The 15,546-nt window shown below is 36.3% G+C and overlaps 1 protein-coding gene across 23 annotated transcripts in view; it reads right to left on the bottom strand.

Annotated features, from left to right (window-relative positions):
* NRXN1 (neurexin 1) overlaps positions 1-15,546 on the bottom strand; it is a 1,255,052-nt gene that overhangs the window by 150,517 nt on the left and 1,088,989 nt on the right. For all 23 annotated transcript variants that reach the window (XM_084623802.1, XM_084623813.1, XM_084623792.1 and 20 more), the window contains one exon: positions 13,966-14,285. In XM_084623802.1, coding sequence (XP_084479928.1) covers positions 13,966-14,285 — 320 coding nt within the window. The remainder of the gene's footprint in view (positions 1-13,965; positions 14,286-15,546) is intronic.

Raw genomic sequence — 15,546 nt, 5'->3', positions numbered from 1 at the left:
CACGCAAGGGCTGCTGGAAATGACTCGGGTCACTAGACCCTGCTGCCCTGAACACAAGGGCCGCCGGAATTGACTCTGGCCACTAGGCCCCGCTGCCCTGAATGTAAGTACTCTGGGCACTTCCTTCTGGAAGTACTCTGGACACTTTCGGCCTAGAGGCTGTCAGGAAGCCTGTAACAGCGGTGGAATCAACCAACACTGCCCCCCCACCCCCGCGAAAGGGGGACAGGGTGTGCATACCCCGCAACAGCCTACCTGGAAGTGCTGCTCTCCCTATTTTTCTATGGATACACACTGTCCAGCCTTTCTCTTATCTACTGGAGGGAATGGATGAGTCTCATTCACCCCATCCTTAATCTCTCCCTGAGAATTCAATTTGCACTATTTCATTGAAAAAAACAACAACCCTGTAACTTCAGCTGACTCATTTATACATAGCGAGAGCAGTGATATTCAAAATATAGTTCAAAATATTGTAAAAATAATATATCAATAAAGAACCATTTGGGTATAAAGAGAGAAAGGGAATTCAAAGAAATATTGGATGCAGGTTGTATGCTATTTTTAATATCAGAATAACAATCCACAATTTTCCAATTATTAGAACTCATGAAAGAATTTGGAGGTGTTTCAAATTAAAGAACCAACTGGGAGAAATCTGAGGCAATGACAATATCTAAATAAGCTAGAGCACCAACTTTTAGGATCAGAATTTTAAGTGAGCACCAAATAAGATCATGTACTTCAGGATCACACTAGCTAATAGACTGAAAGAAATAAAATAAAATAAAAAAAAAACAAGTGTTGAGTCATTAAAGAGAAACATAGGGAGCTTATACCATGGGAAAAGTAAACTTGGCTAAAATGAATGTACTTGGTATAACTAACTTATTATCTACATACCTCCCAAGAGTTATTTCATTAAAGTGAACTAGCAGTGCTCTGTGAAACAATCATGCCTGAGAATTAGATCTTGCTCCTAATACTACTAAATAAAAAAAAGGTATGTTTGAAAGGTTACTTACTGGTAGGCTGTAGTCTTCACAGGATATATGTGTATAGGCTAAATGTTGGTAAGTGTTGATTTAACTGTACACACACAAACCAACAAAAAATATTTTCATCAATGATAATTGAAATTTACAGATGGCAAAGTAAGAAAAATGCTGCTTGAGAACTTAAAAGAGTTTGACTTGTGGATATTTACTTCGTATATTTTGACACATGGTGTTGACAATAAAGCTATAACTTTATAAAACTTTTAACTTTTTGAATCTCAGTATCTACTGTTATTAAATAATTGTTGTCTGACCCCCTTTTGTGTGACCCCTATAATTTCCTGCAACTGTGAACACTGAAATTGATAAAAATAAAAAAATAAAGTCATAGTTTTGTGCAACTGTGAAAATTTAAATTGATGAAAATTGAAAAAAAGGCTTACAATAAACATGAATATTATCTATTGAAATTATAAAAATATAAAATTCAAATTCTTCCAGGCCTATATATGTACATCATGTGTATATACTCACATATTTACATAATATGTATACATCCTCTGAAGTCTGCAGTAACCTGTGAACCATTCACTTACATAACTTTAAGGCTGCTGAAATAAGCATCTGCGCTGTACTTGCTACAGCAGTGGGGATTGAAAACTAGATTTCAGTGCATGTGCTGCGCTCCAAGCATTGCAGCACACACATCTTCATCTAAGTAGCCACACTGGTGGTAGTAATTGGGTTACTATCCTCTATAAGTAGAGAACAAGAGAATCACTCTTGAGACAGTCTGGCATTCCAACCAGCAGAGGGAAGTGGTTCACATATCTATTATGAGAGGGCAAAAAGACATATTTTATTAGCTTCTTGCCTACAATATAAATACTATGTGGGATAAGGACCAAAAAAATATGACTTGCCTAATGCCCCACCAAAGGAAATGGTGAATTGAAATGATCAAACTTTAGAATGTAACATAGCTTCTCGGTTAATGCCAAAGAGACTGACTGCTAATCCATTTACTTTGACTGGCTAACAACGGCTCTCAGCCACAGTACAAGGGTTTGCATACTGTGCAGATACTGAAAAGTAGTGCAGATCAGACCTTCTCAGCCAGTCAAAATGAGAAAATGCATAATGGAGAAGTAAACATACAGTTATGGATCACTAACTGTACCATCACCATGCTTCAGTTGGTTGAGACAATCCAATTTCAGTATAATCCTGAAATAATTATATTTGTTTAGTCTGAGGGACACTGAGAGAGAACAGATGAAGGATATGGAATATTTAGCAGGAAACAAACATTGGTTGATAATAGGGCTGTCGATTAATCACAGTTAACTCACGCGACTAACTCAAAAAAATTAATCACGATTAAAAAAATTAATTGTACTGTTAAACAATAGAATACCAATTGAAATGTATGAAATATTTTTGGATGTTTTTCTACATTTTCAAATACATTGATTTCAATTACAACACAGACTATAAAGTGTACAGTGCTCACTTTATATTATCTTAGATTACAAATATTTGCACTGTAAAAATGATAAAGAAAATAAATAGTATTTTTCAATTCACCTCATACAAGTACCATAGTGCAATCTCTTTATCATGAAAGTGCAACTTACAAATGTCGGGTTTTTTTTTAAATAACTGCACACAAAAACAAAACAAAGTATCACTTTAGAGCCTACAAGTCCACTCAGTCCTACTTCTTGTTCAGCCAATCGCTAAGAGAAACAAGTTTATTTACATTTATTGAAGATATTGCTGCACACTTCTTAATTACAATGTCACCTGACAGTGAGAACAGGTGTTTGCATTGCACTGTTGGAGCTGGCATCGTAAGATATTTACGTGCCAGTAGCACTAAAGATTCATATGCCTCTTCATGCTTCGGCCATCTTTCCAGGGGACATGCGTCCATGCTGATGATGGTCGTTTAAAATATGCATTAATTAAATTTGTGACTGAACTCTTTGGGGGAGAATTGTATGTCTCCTGCTCTGTTTTACCCACATTCTGCCATATATTTCATGTTATAGCAGTCTTGGGTGATGACCCAGCACATGTTCATTTTAAGGACACTTTCACTGCAAATTTGACAAAATGCAAAGAAGATACCAATGTGAAATTTCTAAAGATAGCTACAGCACTCAAACAAAGATTTAAGAATCTGAAGTGGCTTCCAAAATCTGAGTGGGACGAGGTGTGGAGAATGCTTTCAGATGTCTAACAAGACCAACACTCCGATGTGGAAACTACAGAACTGGAACTACCAAAAAAGAAAATCAATCTTCTGCTGGTGGCATCTGACTCAGATGATAAAAATGAACATGCATCGGTCCACACTGCTTTGGATCGTTATCAAGAAGAACCTGTCATCAGCAAGGATGCATGTCCTCTGGAATGGTGGTTGAAGCATCAAGGGACATACGAATCTTTAGTGCATCTGTCATGTAAATATCTTGCGACGCTGGCTACAATAGTGCTATGCGAACGCCTGTTCTCACTTTCAGGTGACATTGTAAACAAGAAGCAGGCATCATTATCTTCTGCAAATGTAAACAAACTTGTTTGTCTGAGTGATTGGCTGAACAAGAAGGATTGATTGGACTTAAGGCTCTAAAGTTTTACATTGTTTTATTTTTGAATGCAGGGTTTTTTGTAAATAATTCTACACTTTTAAGTTCAAATTTCATGATAAAGAGATTAAACTAAAGTATTTGTATTAGTATGTGTAAGTATTAGGTGAATTGAAAAAATACTATTTCTTTTGTTTCTTACAGTGAAAATATTTGTAATAAAAATAAATATAAAGTGAGCACAGTACACTTTGTATCTTGTGTTATAATTGAAATCAATATATTAGAAAATGTAGAAAACATCCAAAAATATTTAAATAAATGGTATTCTATTGTTGTTTAACAGCTCGATTAATCATGCGATTAATCGAGATTAATTTACAGCCTTAGTTGATACTAGATGGCTCCTCCAATCGAAGCCATCCCAGACAGATTGTTGTAAATGTCGTAATTTGAGTGAAATATTGTCTGTACAAAATGTAACTCAGTGAGTCTGGATGCTGCTAGTCTTGGAAATGACAAGATAGGAGAAAACTGATGCTTTGAGATACTGTTGTGATTAAATGACAGATACAAAATGTTGCAAGAACAAAAAGTACGCTATGAAAAATGCTGACGTTGCCATCACTGCTTAGTTCTTCTGGGATCTATAATTCAGCCATTAAAAATGTTGTCATGGGCTGAAATTTGAGATTATAAGATATCAATTTGGGACTTTTTTTAAAAAAGCAAACTTTGAGTTTGAAAGAGTTTGGTCATTTTGAAATGAAAGTATTATGGAATAGACACTGATAATGGTTTCAGATCCCTTTTTTTTGTCTTAATGATCTTAAAAAGCAGCTTTGATTTTGCAACAAATTAATCTATATTGAAGATAAAATGGCTATAGGTACTTTGAGATAACAACGGTGTTGTAATTTCATTTACAAACATATTTTGCCATGCACACACACTAGAGGGTACATTTTCAAACCCTGCTTATGAGTCTTGGTACAAGACAATTCCCATTGGCTTTAATGGGAAATACCTGGGTTAAAACCCCATTCAGAGCTTTGAAAATCCACCCCCTCAGTTTGCTTACTATGTGCAGGGGCGCATGGGAGGGTGCTTCCTCTAACCCATTAAAACTCCATTGCCTGAGTCAGCCCAATCTGAGATAGGATGGATGGGATTTTCTTTAGGACCCTTCCATGTTGCTCCTTCCTTATATTATAGTTGTAACAGGCAATTTTAACATTCAGAATTAGGAGCATGCCCAATGTGGTAATATACACTCCCAGGTTGGCCCAAAGGACATAAAAGAAAAAACATTCTATTCACAGTGGCAGAGGCCTGTGTTCTCTTGTCCATACACCAGGTGTGAGGTATAACTGAAGACCATGGGGGTGGTATGCTAGCAGCTATAGTATTCATTACACACTAGTATATTTGAATTCCTGACATTTCCCCAGCAATTGGAGAAGTTTTGCCATCTGAGGCCAAAATGTTATGAAGTGGCTATCATCAAATGTTTGGCTGCCTGTGTGTTCTTTCTGTGTGCAGTCCCAGCTTTGCACAGATCGCTGACAAAGCATACCTGGTCTCTGATACAAGGCCTTATGTCTCAGGTTCTCCTTCTACTACAATGGCTATGTGTACCATAACTCTGTAATGTCTCTTAATGACAGCTAGAAGGTTCTCACTCAACCTCTAGCTCAAGGGCGAGGCCTGTGCTTTTGGAGCTGAAATTCTGCATATAGGCAGTATAGCTAATTACAATGCTATCTATTATGCATGTATGCATCAGCAGGATTGCTACATATGCAGCCAGTGAATAATGTACAAGCTAAGAAAATTTTACAGTACTGTGTATATATATAACAAATGACCAAGGCTGGGATATTCAAAGGCACCTAAAGGTATGCAGTCTGAGGTCTACACTACAATTAAACAGACCCCTAGCCTGAGACCTGTGAGCTGGAGTCAGTTGGCACAGGCCAGCTGTGGGATGTCTAACTGCAGTGTAGACATATCCTAAGTGACACATGAGCACAAGTCCCATGGAATTTTGAAGGAACTTCTGAAAATTTTATTCAAAATACATATTTACTTTTTTTTCTGACCACTACTAAAAAAAAATCAATGAAGAAAGCCAATGGGTCAAAATGTTTGTCCACAACATGTGGAAAGCGGATACAGCTTTAAAAAATGCAAGTACTGAACATTATTTTTTAAAGCCATGCTATCTGTGTGATTTCAAAATACAGAATTCCAGATGCAAATATTTTATAAGATAGTAAAAACATAAAACATGAAAAAGATATAGCTGAATAGTATATATAAATCCACTGACAATTTACTTATGCTTATTTAGCTACAAGACAAAAAGCTACACTGATATGGAGTGCATTACCTAAAAACATTACTGGGATGAAATGTCATCGTCAAAGAAATCCAAATATGTTGTGGTATGAAAATGCAGTTATTGTACCTAAACAACCTTAACTCTGCTTTGTAGTGACTATGATTAAGGCCTTTTTTAATGTTTGTAGTCTTTGATTAGATAAAACTCATTTTTAAAGATACATTTTTTTCATAATTTCCCCCTCATGGTGTAACTTCAGGGCTGAGTTAAGGTTGCTTGATACCTTAAGTGTGCATCTCCATACCTCGACATATTTGAATTTCTTTTAGGTGTAATCTTGAATCTGAAATTCTTGGGTTTGTAATATGTGATTTTTTTATAATTCCAGCATCCCTGTAATTTTTTTACCCTTAAGTTATTCATATATGCTCTCAACCTTAACTCCATGATCAAACAGATTTTTGTCTGGAAATTTCAGAGCACACAAGTTGGATTTCTAGATGCTTTTCATCAACAGAGCAGCACAAAGCAGCCAAAATGGCCCACAATTTGCAATTGATTTATTGGTTGGTTTAGAGGGTTTTTTCACAGCAGCTGGAGCTAAGGAAAGGTAGGTGTGCTGAGACTTACTGTCTCTGCACTTTCAGGGTTCCCACTGTCCTTATGCCTTAATTTCCTTAGTGGTCCTGCCTTGGTATTTGGTTTAGTCAAGGTAGCAGTAAAATAGGGAGCCTTTCAAGCACTGATTCCCAAGCTAGAATTTGCCACTGAACCTTTTAAAGAGCAATGACAAGCAATCTATCAATGAGAACACTTGGCATGTGTCCAGTCTCCTTTGTACTACTGATTCATCACAACCAACAGAATTGTTGCATACAATTAGCTGTAGAGGGAGGTGATTGGGGGTTCAATCCTAAAAAGTGATGCGCACCTTCAACTCCCATTGAAGTCAACAGAAGTTGAGGGTGTTTAGTATTTTGCAGGATCAAGGCTTGGCCGAATTACTGCTGTTGTCATGAAGACCCCACTTAAGAGTTACCTGAGCTGATTATCTAAAAATTAGATAAAACAATCATTAATTACTTAGCTTAATGACCGCCTAATTTCTTCATATATAGCCTATGCACAAGATTTCAATTAATTTAAACTATATGGAAAGCTGTGTAATTCCATTATTAAGATTATTCAAGAACAAAGAAAAGACTGGACACAGACACTACATTTCTTAAAGGACCCAGTTTTCAATTATTTTTAACACATAAAGTAATTAATGGATTTATTTGTAAATTCAAGAAAAAATATTCTTTATTCAGATAGTAAATGCTGTAAGTTTGTGGAGCATACACTGTATTTTACATATATAACAAGGAGATTGAATCTCTGCTTTAAATGCAAAACAGAACTGAAGCTTAACTATAGAGTGATGACCTCCATAATAATAGATCTTCATAGAAAAGCATCAGAACTGTTTACTAATTTAGAATCTAAAGCTGGGATTTTCAAAGGGGCCTCACTGGAGCTACCCACCTGGCTCCCATAGTCCCCTTTGAAAAATCTCAGCCTCTATCTATATACAGTACACTCCTATTTATCTGAATGGACTGGGGGACATCCAAAACTTTCATTAAAACTAACATACGGCTATGTGGGGTACACTTTTGGATTCAAATAACTAGGATTTTCGGATACGGGGAATATGGATAATTAGAATTATACTATATCTAGCTATATGTGTGTGTGTGTATATACATGATATATTATGGCATGGAATGAAGAGTTATTGGGATGAGATTGGGACAGTCCACTCATGAGTGGTAAAGCCAGAGGAGTTGTGTGGACCATCCCAGACAAGTGCCAGCAAAACCTTTACCCCACACTCCAGCAGCATGTATTCTGTATAAACATGTATGCTACAGAAAATCTACTTTGGAGTTTTTCCTTAATTTTATTGAGACTATTTTTGTATTGCTCCATTTGTAATGTGAGGTGCCTTTGTTTACATGAGGCCCGTTGTACATTGCTCACATGAAGCCATAATAGGGTGACCAGACAGCAAATGTGAAAAATCAGGATGGGGGTGGGAGGTAATAGGAGCCTATAAAAGAAAAAGACCCAAAATCGGGACTGTCCCTATAAAATCGGGACATCTGGTCACCCTAAGCCATAAAAATTTCTAAAATGGCCCTAAAATAGATTTTGTATACACAGAAATGTCACATCAACTCAGGACTTTAAAAAGTCCATCAGCTCCTGACCCTGCAACTGCGACTGCTCAGTTTATTGGGCATCTCTCCTTCACAAAGATCAAAAATGTTTCCAGTTCTGTTCCTGCTGGGCCAGGTGATACTGGACTTTAAAGTCACGGTGTTTTTAGGTACATAAAAGCTGTCACTGGCCAAAGGAATCTCTCCCATGCCCAGTCTTGGGCAGGTAATGTTTTAGAAAGGGGATGTGGGGATATGGAAAGGAAGAAACATTTCTCCGTCTTGTTGATTTTGGAAAAAAATATAGTGTCTGTGTGATATTGTTGAGGGAGTCAGAACATGTGAATAAATCCCAGGGGAGATTGATTAGTGGGCAAAGATAGTGGAGGTGATCAAAGGTGCACGATAAATTAGTTCCTCACAAAGCGCTGTGATTATCACATGGTTCCACAATTATCAAATGACTATCACCTCCACAGGCAGAATGTTTACAGAGACACCATAGTACAAAAAAGATACAACCCCAAAAGCTGAAATTCCAGGGTTCTGTCACCATCAATGCCTGTGTAAGGGGTTGAGCTGATAACAGGGATGTCTGAATCTACAGGGTTCATTAGACAGTGTTCATTAGCTGTTGGAGCTGAACTTCTGTGAGTTACCAAACCACAGGGAAAAGTTTTACCTAGGGGGGGCCAATGTGTCATTGACTGGGGTATGTCATATGTAGAGAGACGGACACAGAGAAGACAGGGAGCACCCACATGAAAATGTTTATATGAAAAAAATGCAAACCATCCAATAGATAATTTTCAATTATTAATTCAAATAGATGGGTGGATAATGCTCCCCCCCTTGCTAACCACATTGATTCCTTATACATGTGTCACCTAGGGAGCCGGTGGAATCTCCTTCCTTAGATATTTTTAAGGTCAGGCTTGACAAAGCCCTGGCTGGGATGATTTAGTTGGGGATTGGTCCTGCTTTGAGCAAGGGGTTGGACTAGATGACCTCCTGTGGTCCCTTCCAACCCTGATATTCTATGATTCTATGATTCTATAAAATATGTTAATATTTACCAGCCCATGTAGAAATGATCTCAGTTTTAAAATCAAACTATTTTCATAAAACATCCCCATCTTTTAAAATATGCTTGATTTTAATTAAATTGTAAGGTACAGAGCCAAGCGTATCTCTATACTGCTTTGATGAATACCCTTTATATGTATTGCTCCAATACACATAAATAAATGTATTCTTTACCTGATGTATGCCTCCAGAGCCACTGACCAAATTTCAGCTCATCAATTTAAAATGAAACCAATTTAATTCTGCTTGACCAAAAATCTATGTCTATTGTTCCAAAACATGCAATCACCTCAAGGTATATAGCAATTGCTGTGTAAATGGATCAGCACTATTGGTGAAAGCCCACTTTGTTTGAGGAAAACAAAACTGGAATGGATGGAAAAATAAAAACAACCATTCTTTTCGTGCCAGAAGTAGTTTACAGCAGGGGCTGCTATGGTTGGGGGCTTAAAAACTGGCTGCTGCAATCATGTCCTTAGAAGAGGGTCAGAAGTGAGCATGTTCGTTTTGACTTTTGTTTACTTAGCTTGGGATTTTCCAGTTAATGTGTAGGTTCACACAACCACACAAAAGACAATCATGGAAGTATTAAGGGTCTGATCTTGCAATCGTTACTCAGGAAAAACTCATACTTGAAGTTCCATTGAACTCTTTCCTGTATTGCCATTTTTATTGAGGATCTCGCAATATACAATATTTTGCTTAATGCCTCAGCTGCTGGAGTTATACCATGTGATACAATCATTGGAGTAATGTTTTCATTCACATTTATTTTTAAAGGAAGCTTCTTGCCCTCATGAGTGGAAGGAAAAGCTGGAAAATGTGACCGTTAAAGACTCAGAAAGCAAGAGGCAAATAAGATAAACCCCCACAATGTGTTATTTTTTTAAAAAAGGCAAGATATTTTAGGCCAATCTTGTGATTTTTTAGCATCTGACTCATGATTTTTGAAAACTCAAAGTAGTTAGTACTGATCTTCATTGAACTCAGTGGGAGTTCTGCTTCAGGATCAAGTTTTAAATCTATCCATGTGAAATGTAAAATTCTAGTATGCCATCTGAAACCAACTAGGCATTTTGTGAGTTGTGATTACTATGATTGCTCTTAGTGATTGACTTATTATACCTATCAACTACACACAAAGTCTATGCTAAAATATTCTGCTATTGTAGTTACTGCATTTTCCCACTCATACCTGTGACCCCTTGTTTGCTTCACCCACGTGTTACATCTTTTCTTTTACATGGTAAGCTCTTTGAGGCAGGGTGTACCATTTATTATGTATTTGAGCAGTACAATGGCTGAGGCCTATAGATGTTGTTATAATATTGGAGGTGGGGGGAATTTTCAATGGAGAGGAATTAGGCACCCAACTCCCAATGACTTTCAATAGGATTTGGGCACCTTACTTCCCTTTGAAAATCCAAATTTATAAATTAATAATATTTGAGGTATCTGTCATCATTAAAACACCCAATGCTACCATATGATATAGCCCTTAAACAGGCAAAACTCCAATTGAAAGTAGATTCCGAGACAAAATGTATTTTTTTAAGACACTCAGACTTCATTATTCCTGGAATCATGCACATCACAACATGAAACACACATTTCATGGAAGTATTGTCTCAGTCTTGTTACAGCATATATTGCAGCAATTAGAGGTGGGCTAGAAAGCGCATGCTGTATCAATTTGAACAGTCTAGTTGCTATCATTATTGAATTAAAAACATTTATATAAATATTTAAAATATCCTTTTTAAAATGAATATTGTAATCTTTAATTGAATTCAATATCCCTGCAAATGAAGCAAATAATCCTTAATTGATTTGATCATTTACTTCTATCAGCTCATTTTTGTCTTCAAACATGCACTAGCTTGTAATAAATAATGTAAGCTTCTTTCATTAGCAATTACTGTCTAGTTGCCTATTTTCTTAGATAATCTAATTAGTTTAATGATAGAAAGGTAACTTTCCTTCTTGTGCATTATACAATGCTAGTTTAAAAATCAACTATTTATGTTTGATATTTTGGAGATACAATGACTATGAGTATATACAGAAGAGAAACAAAGCATGAGAGAGGATAATAAACAAAGGAAACAGCCATTAAAGGCAGGTTTTCTGCAAGCTACGAGATGTCTTCAACTTTCACTGACATCAATGGGAGCTGAAAGCATACAGGTCCAGTTCCCCCAAGCGTGATATTAATTAAAAAAAATCATTTTCTGTATTGTTATTAACAATCTTAATATTACTGAAACAAACAAAAAAAATTAAATCTAATTTACGTTTTACTATGTATAGCGACTTTTTTGCATTTCTCTGAGCCTTGACAATGAGAACAATCAGTTTCCACTGTGTTTCTTGTCAGTTTTTAGTGAATTTTGCTTTCAGATTCATATGCACTGCTATTACAAATAAATAAACTTGTATGTATATTAGGGCTGTTGATTAATCACAGTTAACTCATGCGATTAACTCAAAAAAATTAATCACAATTAATCACAGTTTTAATTGCACTGTTGAGTAATAGAATACCAATTGAAATTTATTAAATATTTTGGATGTTTTTCTACCTTTTCATATATATTGTATTCTGTGTTGTAATTGAAATCAAAGTGTATATTATTTTTGCTTACAAATATTTGCACTATAAAAATGAAATTGTATTTTTCAATGCACCTCATACAAGTACCATAGTGCAATCTCTTTGTCGTGAAAGTGCAACTTACAAATGTAGATTTTTTTTTGTTACATGACTGCACTCAAAAACAAAACAATGTAAAACTTCAGAGCCTACAAGTGCACCCAGTCCTACTTCTTGTTCAGACAATCTCTAAGGCAAACATGGAGATAATGCTGCTTGCTTCTTGTTTAAAGTGTCACCAGAAAGTGAGAAGAGGCATTTGCATGGCACTTTTGTAGCCGGGATTGCAAGATATTTACGTGCCAGATATGCTAAACATTCGTCTGCCCCTTCATGCTTCAGCCACCATGCCAGAGGACATGCTTCCATGCTAATGACGCTCATTAAAAAAATAAATGTTAATTAAATTTCTGACTGAACTCCTTGGGGCAGAATTGTATGTCCCCTGCTCTGTTTTACCTGCATTCTGCCACATATTTCCTATTATAGCAGTCTTGGATGATGACCCAGCACATGTTGTTCATTTTAAGAATATTTTCACTACAGATTTGACAAAATGCAAAGAAGGTACCAATGCGAGATTTCTAAAAATACTACAGCACTCAACCCAAGGTTTAAGAATCTGAAGTGCCTTCCAAAATCTGAGAGGGATGAGATGTGGAGCTTGCTTTCAGAAGTCTTAAAAGAGCATCACTCTTACAAAACCTGAACCACCAAAAAAAGAAAATCAACCTTCTGCTGGTGGCATCTGACTCAGATAATGAAAATGAACATGTGTCAGTCCGGACTGCTTTGGATTGTTATCGAGCAGAACCCATCCACAGCATGGACGCATGTCCCTTTATGCCTTATGTGTTTGAAGAACTATTATCCCAGTTTTACAGATGAAGAAATGGAGGTGCAGAAGGTTAAGAGACTTGTCCAAGACCACACAGTAAAACAGAACACAGGCAGCTTTACTTCAAATTCCCTATTCTAACCATGAGAGCCTTCTGTTTCCTTGGTTATATAACCATCCACATAGCATTCCAAGTTCTTGCTCCCACATAAACTTGTGACTTTCCCTTACACTTTGTCCCACATTTAAACCTCAGCAGCCTAAGAGTTATGGTTTAGAGGCACATCATGAAAACCAGTTTGTGATCATCTGAATCAAATGAACAGTATGACAACCTTTTGGCAACGTAAATCTTTTTTTAGGCAGTTACAAACAGAATATGACAAATGTAAAAGAGTTTTATCTGCTAAAGAAATGTCCTGTTAAATTATATTTTTCTAAAGCACAGAGTTTGAATATTGTGACACAAGATATGTGCAAGGCAGACTATTAAAGTGCTTAATGAATCATTCCTCCCCCCTTTTTTCAGATAATCAATTTTTTCCACACAAGAGAAAGAGATCCTGCCAAAACCTGAAAGCTACTAAATGTGTCACTAAATTCACAAGGTGCAAATAACCTCAGCAAACAGTAAATAACATTCTCTGACTTGGAGCTTCAGTCTCGGGGGTGCAAAGAGCTCTCAACTCTCCTTGAAGTTAATACCTGCCAGGATGCATCGTGCATCCTACTGTTATCTTTCAAAGGAAACTCTAGAGTCTTAATGCCCTCTTTCCCACCATTTCCTACTCTCATCTTCATACTTTTTTCCATGTTGTTCCTTCAGCTTAGAACTCCCTACTATATCCTAGGGACCAACCAGCCACACTATTTCATTTCAACTACCTCTTTAAAACACACACTTCTTTGCTGAAGTCCATCAGCATTACCTACCAAGGGAAAATGTGCTGTTTAAAAAATCTGCACCTCTCTGAGGTCAGACAAGGTGGTCATCCAGTACAATAAGGGTCTAAGCAAGTTAGCTTGCCTAATTTAGAATAATAACACCTTCCTTGGGTCAGGGCTATTTCTCACTCTAAGTTCTTCTCAGCACCATATATACTGACAGTGCTCAATACATAATTATTACTACTCACATATGTATTTATTTAACAATAACAATTGTATCTCTAGAGCAGATGCAATTTTGGAAAGTCCAGACATACAAAGTAGGGAAAATATTTGGAAAGTATATGAAGGTTGACTAACCTGACCAATAGGTTCTTTTGTAGGAGTCTTTCCTCTTCTGACGGTGCTCGTGGCCAAAGTGGTGGTGGTTTCCATAACTGATGTGGACATCTCAGATTGCATTGCTGTGGCTGTTGACTCAGTTGTCATAGAAGAAGGCACTTCACCAACAAGTCTCACATTTCCTTCTATCATGATGTTCGCATCATTTTCAGCTGCCATATTCAGAACTTTCAAGCCATTGTAGTAAAGACCAGAGAGTTGGCCTTGGAATGGATGACCCCGTTCCTTGCCTCCAATTTTTATGGTTGCTTGGCTATTGAAGATTGTAAGCTGACGTCCTGTAAAGATAATATTACATACATGCAAAAATGTTGATTGTGAACTCTATACTCTAAGAGGATGATTAACAAATTTGCATGGGGTGAATAATGAGAGCAATAAACTATAAGAGAGTAACTTGACTCATAATTCATTGCTTTTGTAATGAAGTGTCCATGAAATGCATAACTATTGAAAAATATTTGTAATTTCTAAATTTATGTTTTCTTTTTTGCTAAAAGGCCAATCAAGTATATTTATAAATTTGTTTAGTATTGCAAATAAGAATGAGATTGTCTTCCCTTTTACCTACATTTTGCCTTTTTGTGTGTGTGTGAAGAATACAAAGTTTCTAATTCCTTAAAACTACTTTCCACCATCCCCGAAGATTGTGAACATTTCAAGGATTTTCCACACCAGTATAACACCTGTACTATAGCTTTAGGTAACTGTGTGTATATAGACATTCTATGTATATCTATACACACACACACGGACGCACACAGGTTCACATGTACGTGTGTGTGTATGCAAACCTTTCATTAAGTCAAGTGAAGTCTAATTTTAATGAAAATGTTCTAATGCAGTAATTCAGATATCTGTCATATGTCTATATATAAGTGTATAAATTAATGTTTCCTTTTCCCATCTGAATGTTTATTTTCCTTCGACATAAACACTGAAAAGAAATGCATGGTTCATACTGAGTATCTCAGAGACAAAGAATTCAAAAAAGATGTCTGATTGGCTTTCAGCAAGACTATCAATTAAAATAAAAAGGTTTTAGATGTAAAAGCGGCTTCAGGAATGATACACATACCAATGGAGAAATCATGGCACAATTCCATTAAACAGAGAAAACCTCAGCAACAGTACCATTATTATGAAACAGAATATTTACTTTAGCAGATTGGTTTCTGCTCATATAAGCATGCACACAACTTTAAGTTCTGTTTTAATTAGTGTTTGTTCCAAAATCCCCTTAGAAGGTTGCAAACGTTAAAGGGACTTCATTTTGATTGGCAATTCATAGTGCCCACTATTTAAGATACCTACAGTTTAAACAAAGATTTTTTTTCAGGACCATAATGAACATTCATAACTACATATATTTTTAGTTAATAATTTAGATGCTGGAACATGTAATATAATCTATGAATGATTTATAATTTGTGGTTAATGTTTGCTATGAGTACCTTCATAGATTGAGTTAGTGGATTATATTTAACAGTCCCTTTAACCTTAAGTTAACAGGGTAAGATTATTAAACAGCTGATACGT

The sequence above is a fragment of the Lepidochelys olivacea genome, assembly GCF_965140295.1.
Source record: "Lepidochelys olivacea isolate rLepOli2 genome assembly, chromosome: 3".
NCBI lineage: Eukaryota > Metazoa > Chordata > Testudines > Cheloniidae > Lepidochelys > Lepidochelys olivacea.
The sequence above is the reverse complement of the archived record's forward strand: the minus strand, read 5'-3'. Positions and strand labels throughout refer to the sequence as shown.